Below are 15,446 nucleotides of genomic sequence, written 5' to 3' on the forward strand. Positions count from 1 at the left end.
GCCCATGGATCCCTCTTTTTCATATCTTTTTATGGTCAAACAGTTTTTGAAATGAGTGTTGCATACACTCCTCCTCTCTGAGATCTCAACCTATTTCTTGAAAAGTTGACCTTACTTCCATTTACCCAATGGTTGTCCTCTGCTGTTGTTGTCTATTACACCCACCATGGTAAATCTCTTCCTGGCAAGGTTAAGGCTCACTTGACTAAGGCCTAATTCTCTTTGATGGCATATTGGAAAGGGGTGGACTCTAGAAGCATTCAAGAGGCAACCTAGTCCTCTGTTCATACCTTCACAACGGACTATAAACTGGATTCTTTTTCAAGATTCAGAGCAGGCCTTGCAAGTGCCATTCTCCAGAGACTCCTAGTTCCTTATCCTACAACTTCTCATGTAGGGTAAGCTTTGAGAATCTACCCAAAATACCACTGAGGCAGGGAATGATGAATATAGTACAGTTACTCAAGTCCTACTTATCTGTAACAGTAGATTTTCAAAATCCTCACTGCCTCAGTGGTAGCACCCACCCTCCATCCCTGAGATTGTGCATAGCTGAGGTGGATTTCAACCTCTTTGATTCAGTCGTTGTTGGATTTGTTTTTTATATGGTATTGTGACTGGCTGCAAATGTACTATTGCTAGATGATTCTGGCTTTACATACTTTCCTGTTCTTTGTGGAAGTGAAGAAACCTGAACACTCACTTCCTGTGACAACTGAAGGCTTCCCTCTCAGAATATGCTCAGCTAATCAGTTGTCACAGGAAGCTAGAGGGAAATCAGAGATTTTGAAAGCTGGCCAGTCCTGGGTTATCTTGGCAGAAACCTAAAATGCCACTTAGGCAGTGATGGATTTGGACATCTGTTGTTACAGATAAGTAGGACTTACCTACCTATGAACCTATAATATTGGATGGGAGAAAGGAAATTCACCCCAGGGATCACGTCAGTCACCCTGCTAGACAGGGGTCCAGGGAAGTAAATAATGTGGGAAGAAATAGCCAGGGAATTGTTATGGCTAGGCTTGTATAGGCCCTAAGGCCGATAGCCTAGTACCAACCTATGAACTTAGTCAACTGTACTTTATGCCTTAAGTGCTGTTTATGGTTGCATTGGCTTCCTCCATCATTCTGAAGATCTATAAAAAAAGTTTTATTCAGTAAGCATTACAGCAGGGATAGGGTGGTAGCAGGAAAATGTTTGGTTGTGGTAGCAGGGAATCTCAGCTAGCAGCAGGGTTTTTCCTACCTTGAAATTATTATTTTTTTTACTGCATTTCTGATATGTTACTTAGCTCTGTATGCCAAGCAGCATAACTGCAAGAAATGAGGATTACTGCACTAAGACGTACACCACCATTTGATTGTATGTGGTTGGAGTCCTGAAGTTTACTCCATTTGGACCAGTCCATGCTTATGACTTGCATATAATCTGGGGATGGAACTTGCATGTGTACTCTGCACAAGGAGTACAGATAGTTTTGTGCTTGCAGATTGCATATGATAAGGGGATGGAATTTGCATTTGTACTCTGCACAAAGGGTGTTGTGGTTACACATTGGGTAAGACTGCCTACAATGTCTTATGTTTGTGAATCACATATAGCTTGGTATGCTGTTGTGAGGCATGTTAACACCACTCCATGCTACACAATGTTTATGAATACTATCTATAGCCTTAAAGTCAGTTAATATAACAAATATATCAAACTATGAATTATTGAAAGGCAGTGTTTAAGTAAAATCTTAGAAAAATAAGGGATATTTTTTGATTTGTTTTTATTTCATTTTTTAAGAAATTCAACTGTTTTAATTGTGTGCCATATATCTGCCAATATCTTTTACCATGGTAAGCAACCCTTTAACTGTCTCTGCCTCCCTAACTTGCTTGTATTTCAAGAAGTCCTACTCTGTTAGAAAGTATAGAGGACTTTGTGCACTAGGCATGCCTCTGTTTTCCTGCTGTGTTAATAATTACAATATTACATGTTCCGGAGTCAATGTCAGCAACGTTTACATGCATTAAATGTCACAGAAAGGTGTTAAAAATGTTTCCAAAATAGTAACACGTACACAGAAAGGATCAACATGATGTAGAATTTTAAAAAGATGTATTTATTGCCTTGGTAATCAGAAACGTTGGCGAACAAAATTTAAAAGGGAATCATATGAATTTGGGGAAGGGGTGAGCTCTGTAAACATTCCACAGGGCTTGATGTGCCACTTTAGTGCTGGATTCTCCTAATGGATTGGATCTGTTGGGTCTGGGAATGGGATCCCCAGTTCCTCCAGTGTTGGTATTCTCCATTGTGATGGTCATACTCCATAATGTATTGGTATCCACGGTAACCAGGATACTGGTAACAGACCCAGCTGAAATGAATTAAGAGGAATAATATATTAGAATATGACATATATTAGAATATTTTGTCAGAAGACAGTTTAAAATGATAATTTTTGTTATACAGTTCGGGTTTACTCAAACATTATTTTTAACCAATTGTTTGAATATCATTTCCTTCCATTTGGTCCTGCAGGTACTTTTTTGCTCTGTTCTACATGCCAAGGCAATAAAGTACTCGCATGACCAGTTGTTTGAATATCATCTTCTTCCATTTGGTCCTACAGGTACATTACTGCTTTGGCATGTATAATAGATTCAGACCTATTTATAACTTCCCTGGGAGATTGGAATGGAACGTGTATCTTCTACTGAGACCTCTTTAACAAATGATGCCACACTAAATGATCCTTGATGTGGGGCTACACCTTCCTGTCTCATCATTCTTTGCTCTGATCTATGTATACTTCATTGTGTGAGATCTGGGATTAGAAGCAGGATTTCTTGAGTCCCCAAGACATTTGTTTTAATCACCATAAACTGCTTTTCCAGAAGGCTAATAAATGATTGTTTTACTGGCGGATCTTAACTAACATATCTTTTGACAGTACCTGGAAGATATTATTAGGAGCAGCCAAGTAGCAGACTCAGTTCACAGTGTTTGCTGCTTGTCATATACAAACAGTGCTTAAGAGCTGAAAGCACCACTAGTATTTCTTATTGCCTAGACCTTTATTCTGATTGCTATACACAACATAAACCTAGGCCATGACTAGAAGCTGGACCACCTGTCTTCCTTCCTCTGACTATCATAAAGTCACTATCATTTCTCCTGTATATGGTCATCTGTTGTTACTTACGCTCCTGATGTCACACGCATAGATCCCACTTCCTTGTTGCACCAGCCCATGGACTGCAGGGATGGATAGTCATCAGACAGTTCTGCACAACGGCCCATGAAGTTCTCACGCTCATAGATGGTCATGCGTGATAAACTGTGACTCTAGGAGAAAGAAAGATAGAAAGAAATAAGCACATTTATTTTTATATGTCAGTTTAAGTGTTTGTGCTAGGTAGATACAACCTATTTTTGAATGTCTCTGCCATTTTTTCAAGGACTTACAAACAGGAAAGTACAGTTGTGTACACTTACCATAAATGTAGATGTTCAAGTGTATTCAGTGTTGCAGTCATCACACTGGGGTTATCCTGCCAGGGGTAGCCCTCAGTCAGCCCAAATACCAGAGGTTTATTAGTTCTGCATCAGTTGCTGTTGCTTCAGGGCTGATGTCAGGTCGTCAGTGGTATAAAAACAGGCAGCCGACGCCATTACATCAGTTTTTCTTACCCCAAATGTCAGAAGCCCTCAAATAGGGAGCTAAGTTATGGTGCAGAAACCCCACCAGTAAAAGTAAATACCAAAAGCCCTGTAAGGAGTAAGGAAGAGAGAGAGAGAGACAAGGGGGCTGGAGGGGGACTGCAGGGAGGGAAACCAAGACTGCAACAGTGAATACACTCGAACATCTACATTTATGGTAATTGTACACAACTGTACTATGTTCTTTGTGTTTCACTGTTGCAGTCATTACACTTGGGTTGATTCCCAAAGCTGAAGAATGGGTGGAGGCAGTCAAGAAGAGTTGGGGCTGGCTAGTATGCCCTGCAGGACTGTGGTTGCAAAGCCCACCCTGGATTTGGAAAAGATAGGCAGGTGGTAATGTTTGATGAAGGTATGAACAGAACTCCAAGTTGCAGCTTCGAATGTCCTTGGTAGGGACTCCTCTGAGAAAGGCTGTAGAGGTTGAAGTTGCCCTAGTGGAATGTGTTCTGGCCCCCGAGGGGGTGGTTTCCCATGGTGTTTATAACATAAATGGATACAGTGTGCTATCCATTTGGAGATGGTTTGTTTTGATATGGCCTTGCCCTCTGCCTCTAGTGCAAAGCTGACTAGTAACTGGTCAGATTTCATAAAGGGCTTAGTCTTATCAAGGTAGAATCTGAGCTGTCTGTGCATGTCTAAAGAGTGCAGGATCCTTTCCCCCTTATTTTGAGGATTAGGAAAAAAAGGTGGGCAAATGGATAGATTGGTTTTGAGCCACACTGGACACCACTTTAGGCATGAAGGTTGGGTTAGACTTGAGTCGACCCTGTCAGCATGAAAAATGATGAAGGGTTACACAGCCATAAGTGCTTGTAGCTCAGACACTCTTCTAGGTGAAGTGATGGCCAGAAGCAAGGCTATTTTCCAAGAGAGGAATTTTTACTGCTGACGCTGCAGGCTCAAAGGGGGGTAGCATGAGCATTTCCAACACAAAGTTAAGGTCCCAAGCAGGGGCAGGGGCTCTTCTTGGTGGCCTTAAGTTATTAGCCCCTCTCAGGAACTGCTTGATGAGAGGGTGTGAGAAGAGGGGTGGCTCTGTGCTGTAATGAGCAGAGATGGCAGAGACAAGGATTTTAATAGAAGAGGAAGCTAGGCCCCTGTGGAGTAGGTCTGCTAGGTAATCCGGGATGAGAGGTAAGGAGGGCTGTGCTGGATCCGCTCCTTTAGTCTGGATCCAGGAACAATACCTTTTCCACTTGTTAGCATAGGATTTTCTAGTACTGGGTCATCTGGCTTCACGTATTTATTTATTCCAGTTTGGTGACCGGGGAGGTCCACTGGGCTCGAGAGCCCATTTTCAGTGGAGGCCCGGGGAGAAAAGCTCCACATAACAAGTTACATAAAGTATATAATTTTCACTTTGGTTAAGCAGCGAAGCTCCACATAACAAGTTACATAGCATATAGAAGTATCACATTGTAAGTTACATAAACAAATTGAAATAACAATAGGAAAAGATTCATATAAATTGCATTCAGTATGTAGTTGTACGCTTTTTTATACTGGGTCAGGTATTAGAAAGAAAAGGTATGCAATACTTAGTGGCTAAGATGCTAAAAAGTAATTATGAAGGAAGGGATGAGAAGCATAGAGCGAGAGGCTGGGTGGAGATAGGTTATAATTTATAGTCTGGGTATAAGTGAGAGGTTTTGAAGGGAAGAAGGTTAGCCAGGAGAAAATGAAGAGGGGAGGTTGGGAGGTGTGGGGTGAGGAGTGAAGTTACATTTTCTGTGAATAAATAGGTAGGACTGAAGTAGTCTTTTGAAGGTGTTTAGGTTGTCACAGGCCCTCAAAGTGGAGGGTAGAGCATTCCATTTTTAGCTAGGGTTTAGGAGAGTAAAGTTGACCAGCAGGGCTCTTAGGTTTGTGGATGGTAATAAGGTTTTGGTGAGTGGATCTAAGGGGTCTTGGGGGGCTATAAGGTAGGAGGATATTAGATAAAGCAGGGCAGCTTGTGGGTTGAAAAATTAACTTGTGGGCTGAGACAATTTGGAGGAAGTCTAGTTGATTTGGGAGTTCAAGCCAGTTTAGAGTTAGTAGGGAGGAGCAAGGGTGAGAGGAGGCTTTTGCTTTTGTGGCAAACCTGGAGATTTTGTTGTAGCATATTTCTAGTTTGGAAGTGAGAGTGGAAGATAGATTAGTAAGTAGTGGAGTGCCACATAGAAGAGATGGGAGAAGATAGGTAGTGGCCAGGGTCAGTCTAGTGGAGGGAGAGAGGAAGTGATTATTCCTGTAGAGTAGGCCAAGTTTTATATGGGTTTTCTTGATGTTAAGTTGGATATGGGTATTGAATTTTAGGTGTTCATCAATGGTGACCCCCCCAAGAGTTTGGCGGAGGGAACAATATCAATGATAGAGTTGTTGAGGCTGGTAATTTAAAATGAGTTTTTATCAATGGGAATGATTTTGGAGGGAGTGAATAGGAGGATTTTAGTTTTGTTAGCGTTAAGTAAGAGGTGGTTTTGGAGCATTCATTTTTCAGTGGTTGATTAGGCACATTGAGTTAGAGACTTGAGTTCAGTTTGGTTGGAGGCATAGCAGATCAGAGTAGAGTCGTCTGCATATTGGACAGTTTTGGTGTTTGGAATGGCATCCAATACCTGCTTGCTTAGGCTGACCACTGGAGGAGAAGTCAAGGAATAAGCCAGGCTGCAAGGTTCAGGGTCTGCAAATGCAGATGCAAGAACTGTCCCTCCTGCTGGGTCAGGAGATTTGGAATCTGGGGAAGGTGCCATGGAGGCAACGGTGACAGACTGCGCAGTAGTGGGCACCAGTGTTGGCGGCCAGCCTGGGGCAATCAGGATTGCCCTTGGTCTTTCTTCCCTTATCTTGAGTAATACTCTTGTAAGAAGAGGTAGAGGGGGAAATATAGGTTTGCCCACTGGAAGGATAGGGCATCCACTTTCTAGGCCTTGCTGTAAGGTTCCCTGGTGCAGAAATTCCTGAGCTGGTGGTTGTAGGGGGAGGCAAATAGAGCCACCTTTGGGGTACCCTATTTCTGGGTCACAAGGCGGAAGGTGTAGTGGTTTAATTGCCACTTGTGGGTCTAGGAGATTTCTGCTTAAGTTGTCTGCCAGAGAGTTTTGGTTGCTTGGCAGGAATTGTGCTTGTAGGTGAATATGCATGGCTGAGGCCATGTTCCAAAGGGTCATGGCTAGCCTGCAGAGTGGGTAAGAGTGGGTTCCCCCTGCTTGTTGATGTACCACATCACTGTGGTGTTGTCTATTTTGATTAGTAGAGGGCCCGGAGAGAGTAGGGATCTGAAAGCTGTCAGAGCATGCTGAACAGCTAGCATCTCTTTTTAGATGATGTGCAGATGAATTTGATTTGGGTTCCAGTGGCCCTGAATGCACCTGCCGTCTAGATGTGCACCCCAGGCATAGTCAGATGATTCTGTGGTTAGGGTCTGGATGGCGTGGGGTTGTGTAAATGGAAGTCCCTTGTTGTGGTTGCATGCTGCTGCCCATCAAAGGAACTCTTTCCTTAGACAAGGTATCATAGGTATGATAGCTTCCACGTCCTGAGAATGTTGGCACCAAAGACTTTTTAAGTGTCATTGACATTTCCTCAAATGCAGTCTGAAATATGGAATTAGTAGAATGCAAGAGGCCATGAACCCTAGAGCTTGCAGGATTTTCCTTGTGGATAACTGGGTTCTGGTGGCCATTTGAAAGAATTAGCCTGTCAGATAGCTTGTTTTTCTGGAGTAAGGAATGCCATCTGGGATGCTGTGTCCAAGCTTGCTCCCAGGAATACAATTTTTTGACTGGAGACTAATTTAGATTTCTTTTAATTGATAGTGTACCCCGGGGATGTTAGAAGGTCTTTTACAAATGTTAGGTGCTGCAATAGCTTTTCCTGACTGTCTGCCTGAATCAGGCAATCATCCAAGTAGGGGAAAATTTGAATATTTCTCTGTCTGCAATAGGCACTAGCTAGAGCCAGGCATTTTGTGAAAACTCTAGGAGCAGTGGATAAGCCAAAGTGAAGTGCAGAGAACTGATAATGCATAGATCCTGCCCTGAAACGTAGATATTTTCTGCAGGAGTCCCTGACTGGGATGTGCAGATAGGCCTCCTTTAGGTTTACAGTGGCTAACCAGGCATCTTTGGACTGCATAGGGAGAAGCTACTGTAGGGTGAGCATTTTGAATATTAGTACCACGAGGAAGGTGTTTAGGATGGCTAGATCTAAGAATGGGCTCCAGATACCCTCTTTTCTGGGTACCAGGAAAAGTCTGGAATAAAAACCTTGGCCTATCTGTTCTGCCAGAACAGGCTGAATTGCCTTTATGGAGAACAGGGACTGAACTTGGTTTTGTGCCTCTGCCCACTGGTTTGGAAGAAGGTCTGGGAACCCTTTTGGGGTTGGCAGCATGTGGAAATAAAATCTGTACCCCTGGGATAATATGTTGAGGACCCATCGATCATTGGTGATGGAGGTCCAGTTTTTTTGTATGCTGGGCAAATTTTCCTCCTAGGGGCACGAGCAATTGGGCAGAGATGAGGGGAGGAGTTGAGACGTCATTGTGAATTCTTTCCATAAGAGGGTGGTTTAGCACTCCCTGTTTTAGAAGTGGAGTTACTCCATTGCTTAGCTCTCTGCATAGCCTGAGACTGTAGTCTGGGGAGTCTGTTTCCCCTAGGTATAGTTTGAGGTGGCCTTGAGGGGGCTAGAAAGGACCAATGCTTTGAGGGGCAATGCCTACTGAATCTTGGAGGCTGCACCTGCAAAGAATCTTTGACTGTTTGCATAAACTTAGCTTTTTCTTCCATCTTTTTTAAAACTTCTTCTGCTTTGGTGCCAAACATATTGTTCTTGTTCAGAGGTGCATCCAATAATTTTGATTTGACATGGTCTGGCAAGGTCTGCTCCTTATGCCAGGCATGCCTTCTGAGCACAGAACCTGTGACTGCTGTCTTGCAGGATGCTTCTAGGGCATCAAACCCACATTGCAGGGTATGCTTGCTGACTTGGCTTGCAGAGTGCATAAGCTCCTGTAATTCTTTATTTTCTGCACAGTCAGGGAAGGTAGATAATTTTTGCATAATAAGTTCCATAGTATGTTGCTGATATTTCAGCATGTGGAACTGACAATTTAATGCTCTAATGGCAAGAGTTGCAGAGGTGTATACTTTTTTACCCCATCTGTCTAAAGCTCGGTAATCACTGTCCGAGGGGGTGGGATGCTTAGCTGTAGTGGCTTTTATTCCTTTAGGTCCTTGGGAAATGACCTCTGGGTCAGCAGTAGGATTTTTGAAAAGAAATTTGTGTGAGTCAGGGACTCTGTATTACCTGTCAGGTTCCTGGGAGCAGGAGGTAAAGTATCAGGAGTTAGACTGAACACCATAAAGACATCATCCACAACATCAAGATCAGGAGGGATGGCTAAGGGTCTGTGCTGTGGTATGTCTAAAAATTCCCTGAGTCTCTTTTTGGACTAAGGATAATCCTGGCATTCCCAATGGAAATTCTCTCTCAAAGTATGTAGGGCTTCACCAAAAGAAAAATCCTCTGGAGGGGAAACAGAAGAAATGGATTTCTCTGCATCTGAATCCTCATAGGCAGATAAGGGCATGTATTCATAATCAGAAACCTCAGTCATCGGACTCTTGGTCAGATAAAGCTACTGGGGACAAGTGTCTTTTTCTTTTAGCAGGGGAATGCTGGCTTCTCCTAATCAACATGATCAAGTCTTCTGCCATTTTATGCATCTGTGATTGTGGCAAGGAAGCAGGCACTTGAGTTTGGGTTGTTGTTTTTTTAGGCGTAGCCCCTATTCTTGGCCTTAGAAACTCAATAGTTTTAAAAAGAACTGAAGACGTGAAAGAAATCGTCAGTTTGTGTCAAATATCGGCAGTGTGAAGAACTTCCTCAGAAGCCGGTGCCTGCACATTGGCACTGTACCCATCCAAGGTAGAGACATACGCAGGTTCCGTAGTCAAAAGGAGTCTAGTGGCATACCGGACTCCAAACGGGTCTCGGTAGTGGCCTGCGAATCCATCAAAGCAGGCATCAGGAGTTGCAAAAGCACCACACTGAGTACCGGTGAACTGCGACTAGCTTAACGGAAGCGTCGTTGGCAGTTTTGGTCCTGTGCAGTCTGTCTCTGTCTTTATCCTTACATTTTTTCAGAAGATCGGTAGTCGGATGGCTTACTAAAGCCATTTTGGAATACAGAGATCGAAAACAAAAGTATTTAGCTACAATAAGGGCCCAATGGTGAATAGTTCGGGTGTTGAACAAAGCACAAAACCGACAGCGAGGTACGTTGTGGTCTGGGCCTAAAAAGGTGATGCAGTAAGAATGGAAATCTCGGTGTGGTATTTGCTTTCCACAGGCGAAACAATTGTTAACTTTTTCTGACATTGGTTAGAGCAAGAAAAAAGGCTCCCCAATGGGGTACTTAGCTTTAGAAGACTTCAAGATGATTCAATTTTGGAAACAAAAACTCAGATAGCGGCCGGCTGGCACTCGTACGAACTGCTTCTACTTCGGGCTCCTCGGCATGAAAAACTGATGTAATGGCATCGGCTGCCTGTTTTTATACCACTGATGACCTGACATCAGTCCTGAAGCAACAGCAACCGATGCAGAAATACTAAGCCTCTGGTATTCAGGCCGTCTGAGGGCTACCCCTGGCAGGATAACCCAAGTGTGATGACTGCAACAGTGAAACACGAAGAACATCCCATACTGATTCTTATCCCTTGAAGCCCCAGGTCTGAATCCTAGGTAGTGATAATGTTAAAGAACTGACAATGCTCCCCTTGCGAGGGCAGCAAGTTATGCCAGAATCAAGTATGAGTACCACCTCCTTTTTTACTACCCTGTACAATGTTACCATCTCAGACTTGCCATTATGACCTCATTTTGGTATAGAGCTGTAATGGCATACATTTTTACTCCTCATATGAAAGGTAAGCAGGTAGTGAACCCTAAGGCCTCTAATGAACTCTAGGTCTAGCCCTGACACATAAGGCCAAAGGTAAAGCAGTAAAAAGGCAGACATCTCCTTCCCTCCTGGCATTTTTGTGTACATATAGTGAGCTAACTAAAATATGACATTTTTCAATAGGTACTTTCGCTCTCAGTACTTGCTGATTATCAAGCCCCTCTTTAATTAGACTTGAGTCTATTCATTTTCCCACCCCTGGGGAGTCCCCAGCATGAGGACAAGAGGTCTACAGAGGTGTTTTTTGCCCACATCTTTTAATGTTGACTATGGTAACATTTCTATTGGCCTTACTCTTACCCATAGGCAGACCATCACTGTAATGGACAACTTTGCTCTACTCATGTGTGTGCATACTGCATTACATGTGCTAATGATGGCTACAGTTACTGGCTTGGTAGCACCAAGACCATGACCATGTCCCCTGCTCTTTATGCCTTTTTATCGCCTGGAAGTCTTTGCTTGCTGGTGGAGGAATGACAAACCACGGCCACCTCAGTTTCCCCACAGGGTGATTGAGTCTGTAATGATTGGTCACTCCCATCCTCCCTTATCTAACTCCACCAATGCCCAAGCCATTAGTGAAATTCAGGTCATCTTGGTCAGAATCAGGACTTTCTCTATGGCATGGAGACAACTATGATGTAGCATTTTAGCTTGCTAATTGTATTGCTTTTTTTTTTTTAGTATTTCTGTGTTACAGCACAAGTAAGATTCATTTAGAAAGGCTTCACATCTCATCATGCTGCAGTGATAAAGAAAGATGGCAAACATAGTAAATGCATGCAGGCCAAGTACTGTACAATGTAACATGAGTATTGGCCATTGTGCATTATGGAATACAAATTTAACAACTAAGGAGTTGTTCAGACTGAATGGCAGTCTAACTCTGTCCTGAGAGTAGTGTATAAGTAAGGACACAGCTATGTGTTGCACCTGTGACAATAACAAGTGGTTACTTCCTACTGTAATCAGGGAAAAAATCCTGGCTGTGCAGTGCTATTTAAGAAAGAGATTTAAAAACAAATGTCATGAGGAAGTAGTAGGCTCTTCTGGCAGCAGAATAAGAGTGATAGAGTTATGAGTAAGGAAGAATTAGTCTTTCAAAGTAATAAGGCAGATGGGGTAGAAGGAGGCAAAATCTAATGCAAGACGAGACTCTGGCTGTCCTGACATTCTCTACGGCCTTTAAGATCCCAGAAATGGATGAAAGTATAGCTCCTTATTGTGTTTTTATGATGGTATGTTATGACCTTTAATTATGTGCTTATTGTTGTATTTGTTATTGTGATATCTTTATTCTTTGTAGTATGTTACTGCTGGTTGGGTTGTGCCAAAAAAGGTGTCCTTTGACCAGTACATCTACTGAGATGACAGACAAATACAGTGGTACAAAATTCTACTTTCTAGGTTTTTCTAGTTTAAGGAAGCATTCTCTCTTTTCAGTCTAACAAATGGAGGAAAATAAGGAGAATTAAGATTTAAGTAGCTTGAGTATCCACACAGAAAAAAGAAGTAGAACTGAACTTGGACCCCCCTTTTTTTTCTAGGTATTAGATATACATGTTTTCTGTATTCTGAACAGAGTGACTCAACAGATGGGTTATATTACTGTAAGGGCTGTATTATCCAAGGTCCCCAAGACTGAATCCCATTATAACTCAGCCCAATACACCAGTGAAGGAATTGTCTGATACTACTGGAGATTTGACAGACTTCACTACACTAATGGATGGTTACATAGTTTTATAGGTTCATAGGTATATACTAGACTAATGACCACCAGGCCTTTATAAGCCTAACCACCCAACCCAGTTGTGTCCCTGTGTATCATGGGAGTTTATTAAGAAGGGTGTGCTAGTTAGGGGGTTTCTAAAGGTTATGTGGGGGTCTGGGAGGGGTATATTAGTAAACTAAATAGCTCTGAAGGACTCCTGATTTTGAATCACAGCACGGTAGTTAAGCACATTTATATAAGAAAATAGGCTGAGAGGACAATCCTAGAGAATGAGATGTTTGGTGCCAAAACTACAGCTAGCAGAATTACTGATAAAAGTAAAGCGTGTAAAGTAACTTCTGATAACCAGCACAGAGCACTTACTGCGCAGTAGATGGGTCTGAAGGACATGAGTCTTTCAACATGGTAGGCGTTGCTCCCACTCCAGCTTTCCCAACGCGGATATTCTCCTCTCTCCATGACAAACTGCTGACCCTGGAAACCATGATGCTCATAACCTACCCAGCTATAAGAAAAAAATGCAATGAAATAATTGGCTACAGACAGCTTCGTCATTCTGCAAGACTTGAAATCAGCTGGGCGAATGATATTAATAAACCTTGTGCTGTAGAATATTTACTTACGCTCCACTGATTACTCGGATAGATCGCACATTTTCAAACCCACACTCCATGATGTTTTTACATTCACTGGTGAATTCTTGGCATCTTCCCTGAAAATGCTCCTGGTTCCACACCATTATCTGTTAAAAAGCAAGAATTTAAGCAGTAAATAATGTTAGGAATCTAGTGTGCCATGCCACACAAAAACCTACATCAGGATTCGCTGTTGTGTCCTTCAAAGCTTTCCTATCCACTTTTCCACTGATACTTACATCTGCTTTTCCAGTCAGATTTATAATTACATTTGGGAGACAACCAACTAGATAATTTACAGTTAATTTATAATGTACTTGCTGTATGTTTTATTTTTCAAGCAGAAATCATTACCAATATTTGGTTATATAGATGATAAAGGAATATGCTTTGCCCTTTATTACCTTCAAGTTAAATAATGAGAGCGTAAATGTAAAACATTCAGCAGCATTGCATTCATATTAATGATTCTGCAGTGGTGGAGAGTAGGATTATCTGCCTTGTATACAAATTTCAGATTTAACTTCTACCAGTTTTACAGTCTGCACCATTATTATTTTCTTGCTTGTCAATGTGTTACTTTGAAACAAGCCCTTACACTCTTGTGCCTATATATGTATATATATATATATATATATATATATATATATATATATATATATATATATATATATATATATATGTGTGTGTGTGTGTGTGTGTGTGTGTGAGTTTGTATAGATCCTATCTGCATGTAAAGGCTGGGTCATGGAAATGAATGCATATCAAAATGGTAAACTCAGTGTCATCAACTGACTTGGTTATTATACTGATGTGTGATGTTACAGGGGAAACCTATATTACTAGTTTATAAATTACTACCAATGTATTTCTTTCCTTTAATTCGCCTTCCTCCTCCCCCTATATATTATGTGCATACCCTTTCTGTTTTGTCAAGATAATTTATTAGTTTATAGTGCAAAGTTTTCACTCAGCCACATATGGAAAAATATCCGTGTTTACTTATCGGGCATCTATAGACTTTCTCCAAAACATTTTGTTTCAAACCCTTATTACTTTTTTTTTGTAAATTGCTTATATTCATCAGCCAGGCACTCATAGTATATGTATGCAATAAGATATGACAGGGTATGCATAGTACAGATATTATCACATTCCCAGAGATGTTGTGAGTTGCAAACCTGAAGGAAAAAGCAAAGAAGGAAATACCTGCTGAAATACACAATGTGCAATATCTGTATTTAAAGAGCTGGCTCAAAACAATGCAGAAGGACAACAATACTCATTGCAAAGCTACATATTGCTACCAGCTGGACTAAACAGATTTTGTGTATGGCAGGAGAAATTCACTATCCCTGGCACAATGATACATGAGAAAGGAGAACATAGCAGTAAATTACCTGGCAGTATTAAAATTGACTTGAAATGGCCAGAATTCCTCAGAAGCTAATGTTAACGCTAAGTCATACATGTTTATTAGATGGTTGTTGGGGTTAAATGAAAACAGTGCTTCAGACTGGAGTACAAGACTATGGAAGTGGTGGATGGCCAAGGTGCCAGAGCTGTGGCAGGAGGAGGAATATATGGAGATCAGCTTTCCAAGAAAGAACTTAACCATACCAACACCAGGAAACCTGCCCACTGAGTCAGTGAGAGACCAGGAGTCACGTGAATGCCACAGCAAAAAAAAAAATGTGTTGCAGTAGTAGGAGTACTCCTAGTAAGAGGTAAAATCAACGGTTATAAATCGGTCTCCAGTAATGGAAGTGTGGCAAGTTTGGAGGACTTTGGGCAACCTAATGGTCTTAGAAGAATTTTGTGAGTAAGAGACAGAAGCAGAAGACAGCACAAGATTTTAGAAGGAGAAAGGGATATGGAAGAAGTTGAAAGACTACAGTGAATGTGAGAATCGCACAAAAGGTCTAATAGAGAGAGAAGAATCAGATAAATGGTTAAGCGGGACTCTGATTTTAGGAGATGGGGTCTAATTGGCCAACAATTAGTGAGTACCTCATTAAGAATGGGAGAAATGGGGAACAAGTAAACTGGTACTACCTGAAGCGAAGGTTTCTCTTTTTAAGTGCCACAGACCAGTGCTAAATAACTGAAGTTATGAGAGTGTGGCTGAATGAGGGAGTAGAGGATGAAGTATATGAACTGTGGTGAAGGAGAAAGAAGAAGGTAGAGAGTGAGATAAAAGGAAAGAAAGAGTCTACTATTTGTGGATGCTACCTGGTTTTCTGGCCTATGATCAATGTTAACAAAGGAGAATGGGTGTGTGCTGCTTTTTGTATGGCTTAGGCTGGTTGGTGCAGTCTAAAATGACTGTCAGTTTTATGGTTTATGGTTTAAGGTATTCAAAGAGTGTATAAGACAGATGTCAAGACTGACTGAGCAAGA

The 15,446-nt window shown here is 41.8% G+C and overlaps 1 protein-coding gene across 1 annotated transcript in view; it reads right to left on the minus strand.

Annotated features, from left to right (window-relative positions):
• Positions 1 to 2,126: 2,126 nt before the first annotated feature.
• The window catches only part of LOC122811918 (beta-crystallin A3-like), a 56,992-nt gene continuing 43,672 nt past the window's right edge, over positions 2,127 to 15,446 (minus strand). The window contains exons 4-7 of the mRNA XM_044084085.1: positions 13,035 to 13,153; positions 12,775 to 12,916; positions 3,198 to 3,340; positions 2,127 to 2,369 (exon numbers count right to left, since the gene is read on the minus strand). Of these exons, the coding sequence (XP_043940020.1) occupies positions 2,222 to 2,369; positions 3,198 to 3,340; positions 12,775 to 12,916; positions 13,035 to 13,153 (552 nt within the window). The 3' untranslated portion in view covers positions 2,127 to 2,221. The remainder of the gene's footprint in view (positions 2,370 to 3,197; positions 3,341 to 12,774; positions 12,917 to 13,034; positions 13,154 to 15,446) is intronic.

Source organism: Protopterus annectens, chromosome 9.part0, assembly GCF_019279795.1.
Source record: "Protopterus annectens isolate FY-2018-M chromosome 9.part0, PAN1.0, whole genome shotgun sequence".
Taxonomy (NCBI): domain Eukaryota; kingdom Metazoa; phylum Chordata; order Ceratodontiformes; family Protopteridae; genus Protopterus; species Protopterus annectens.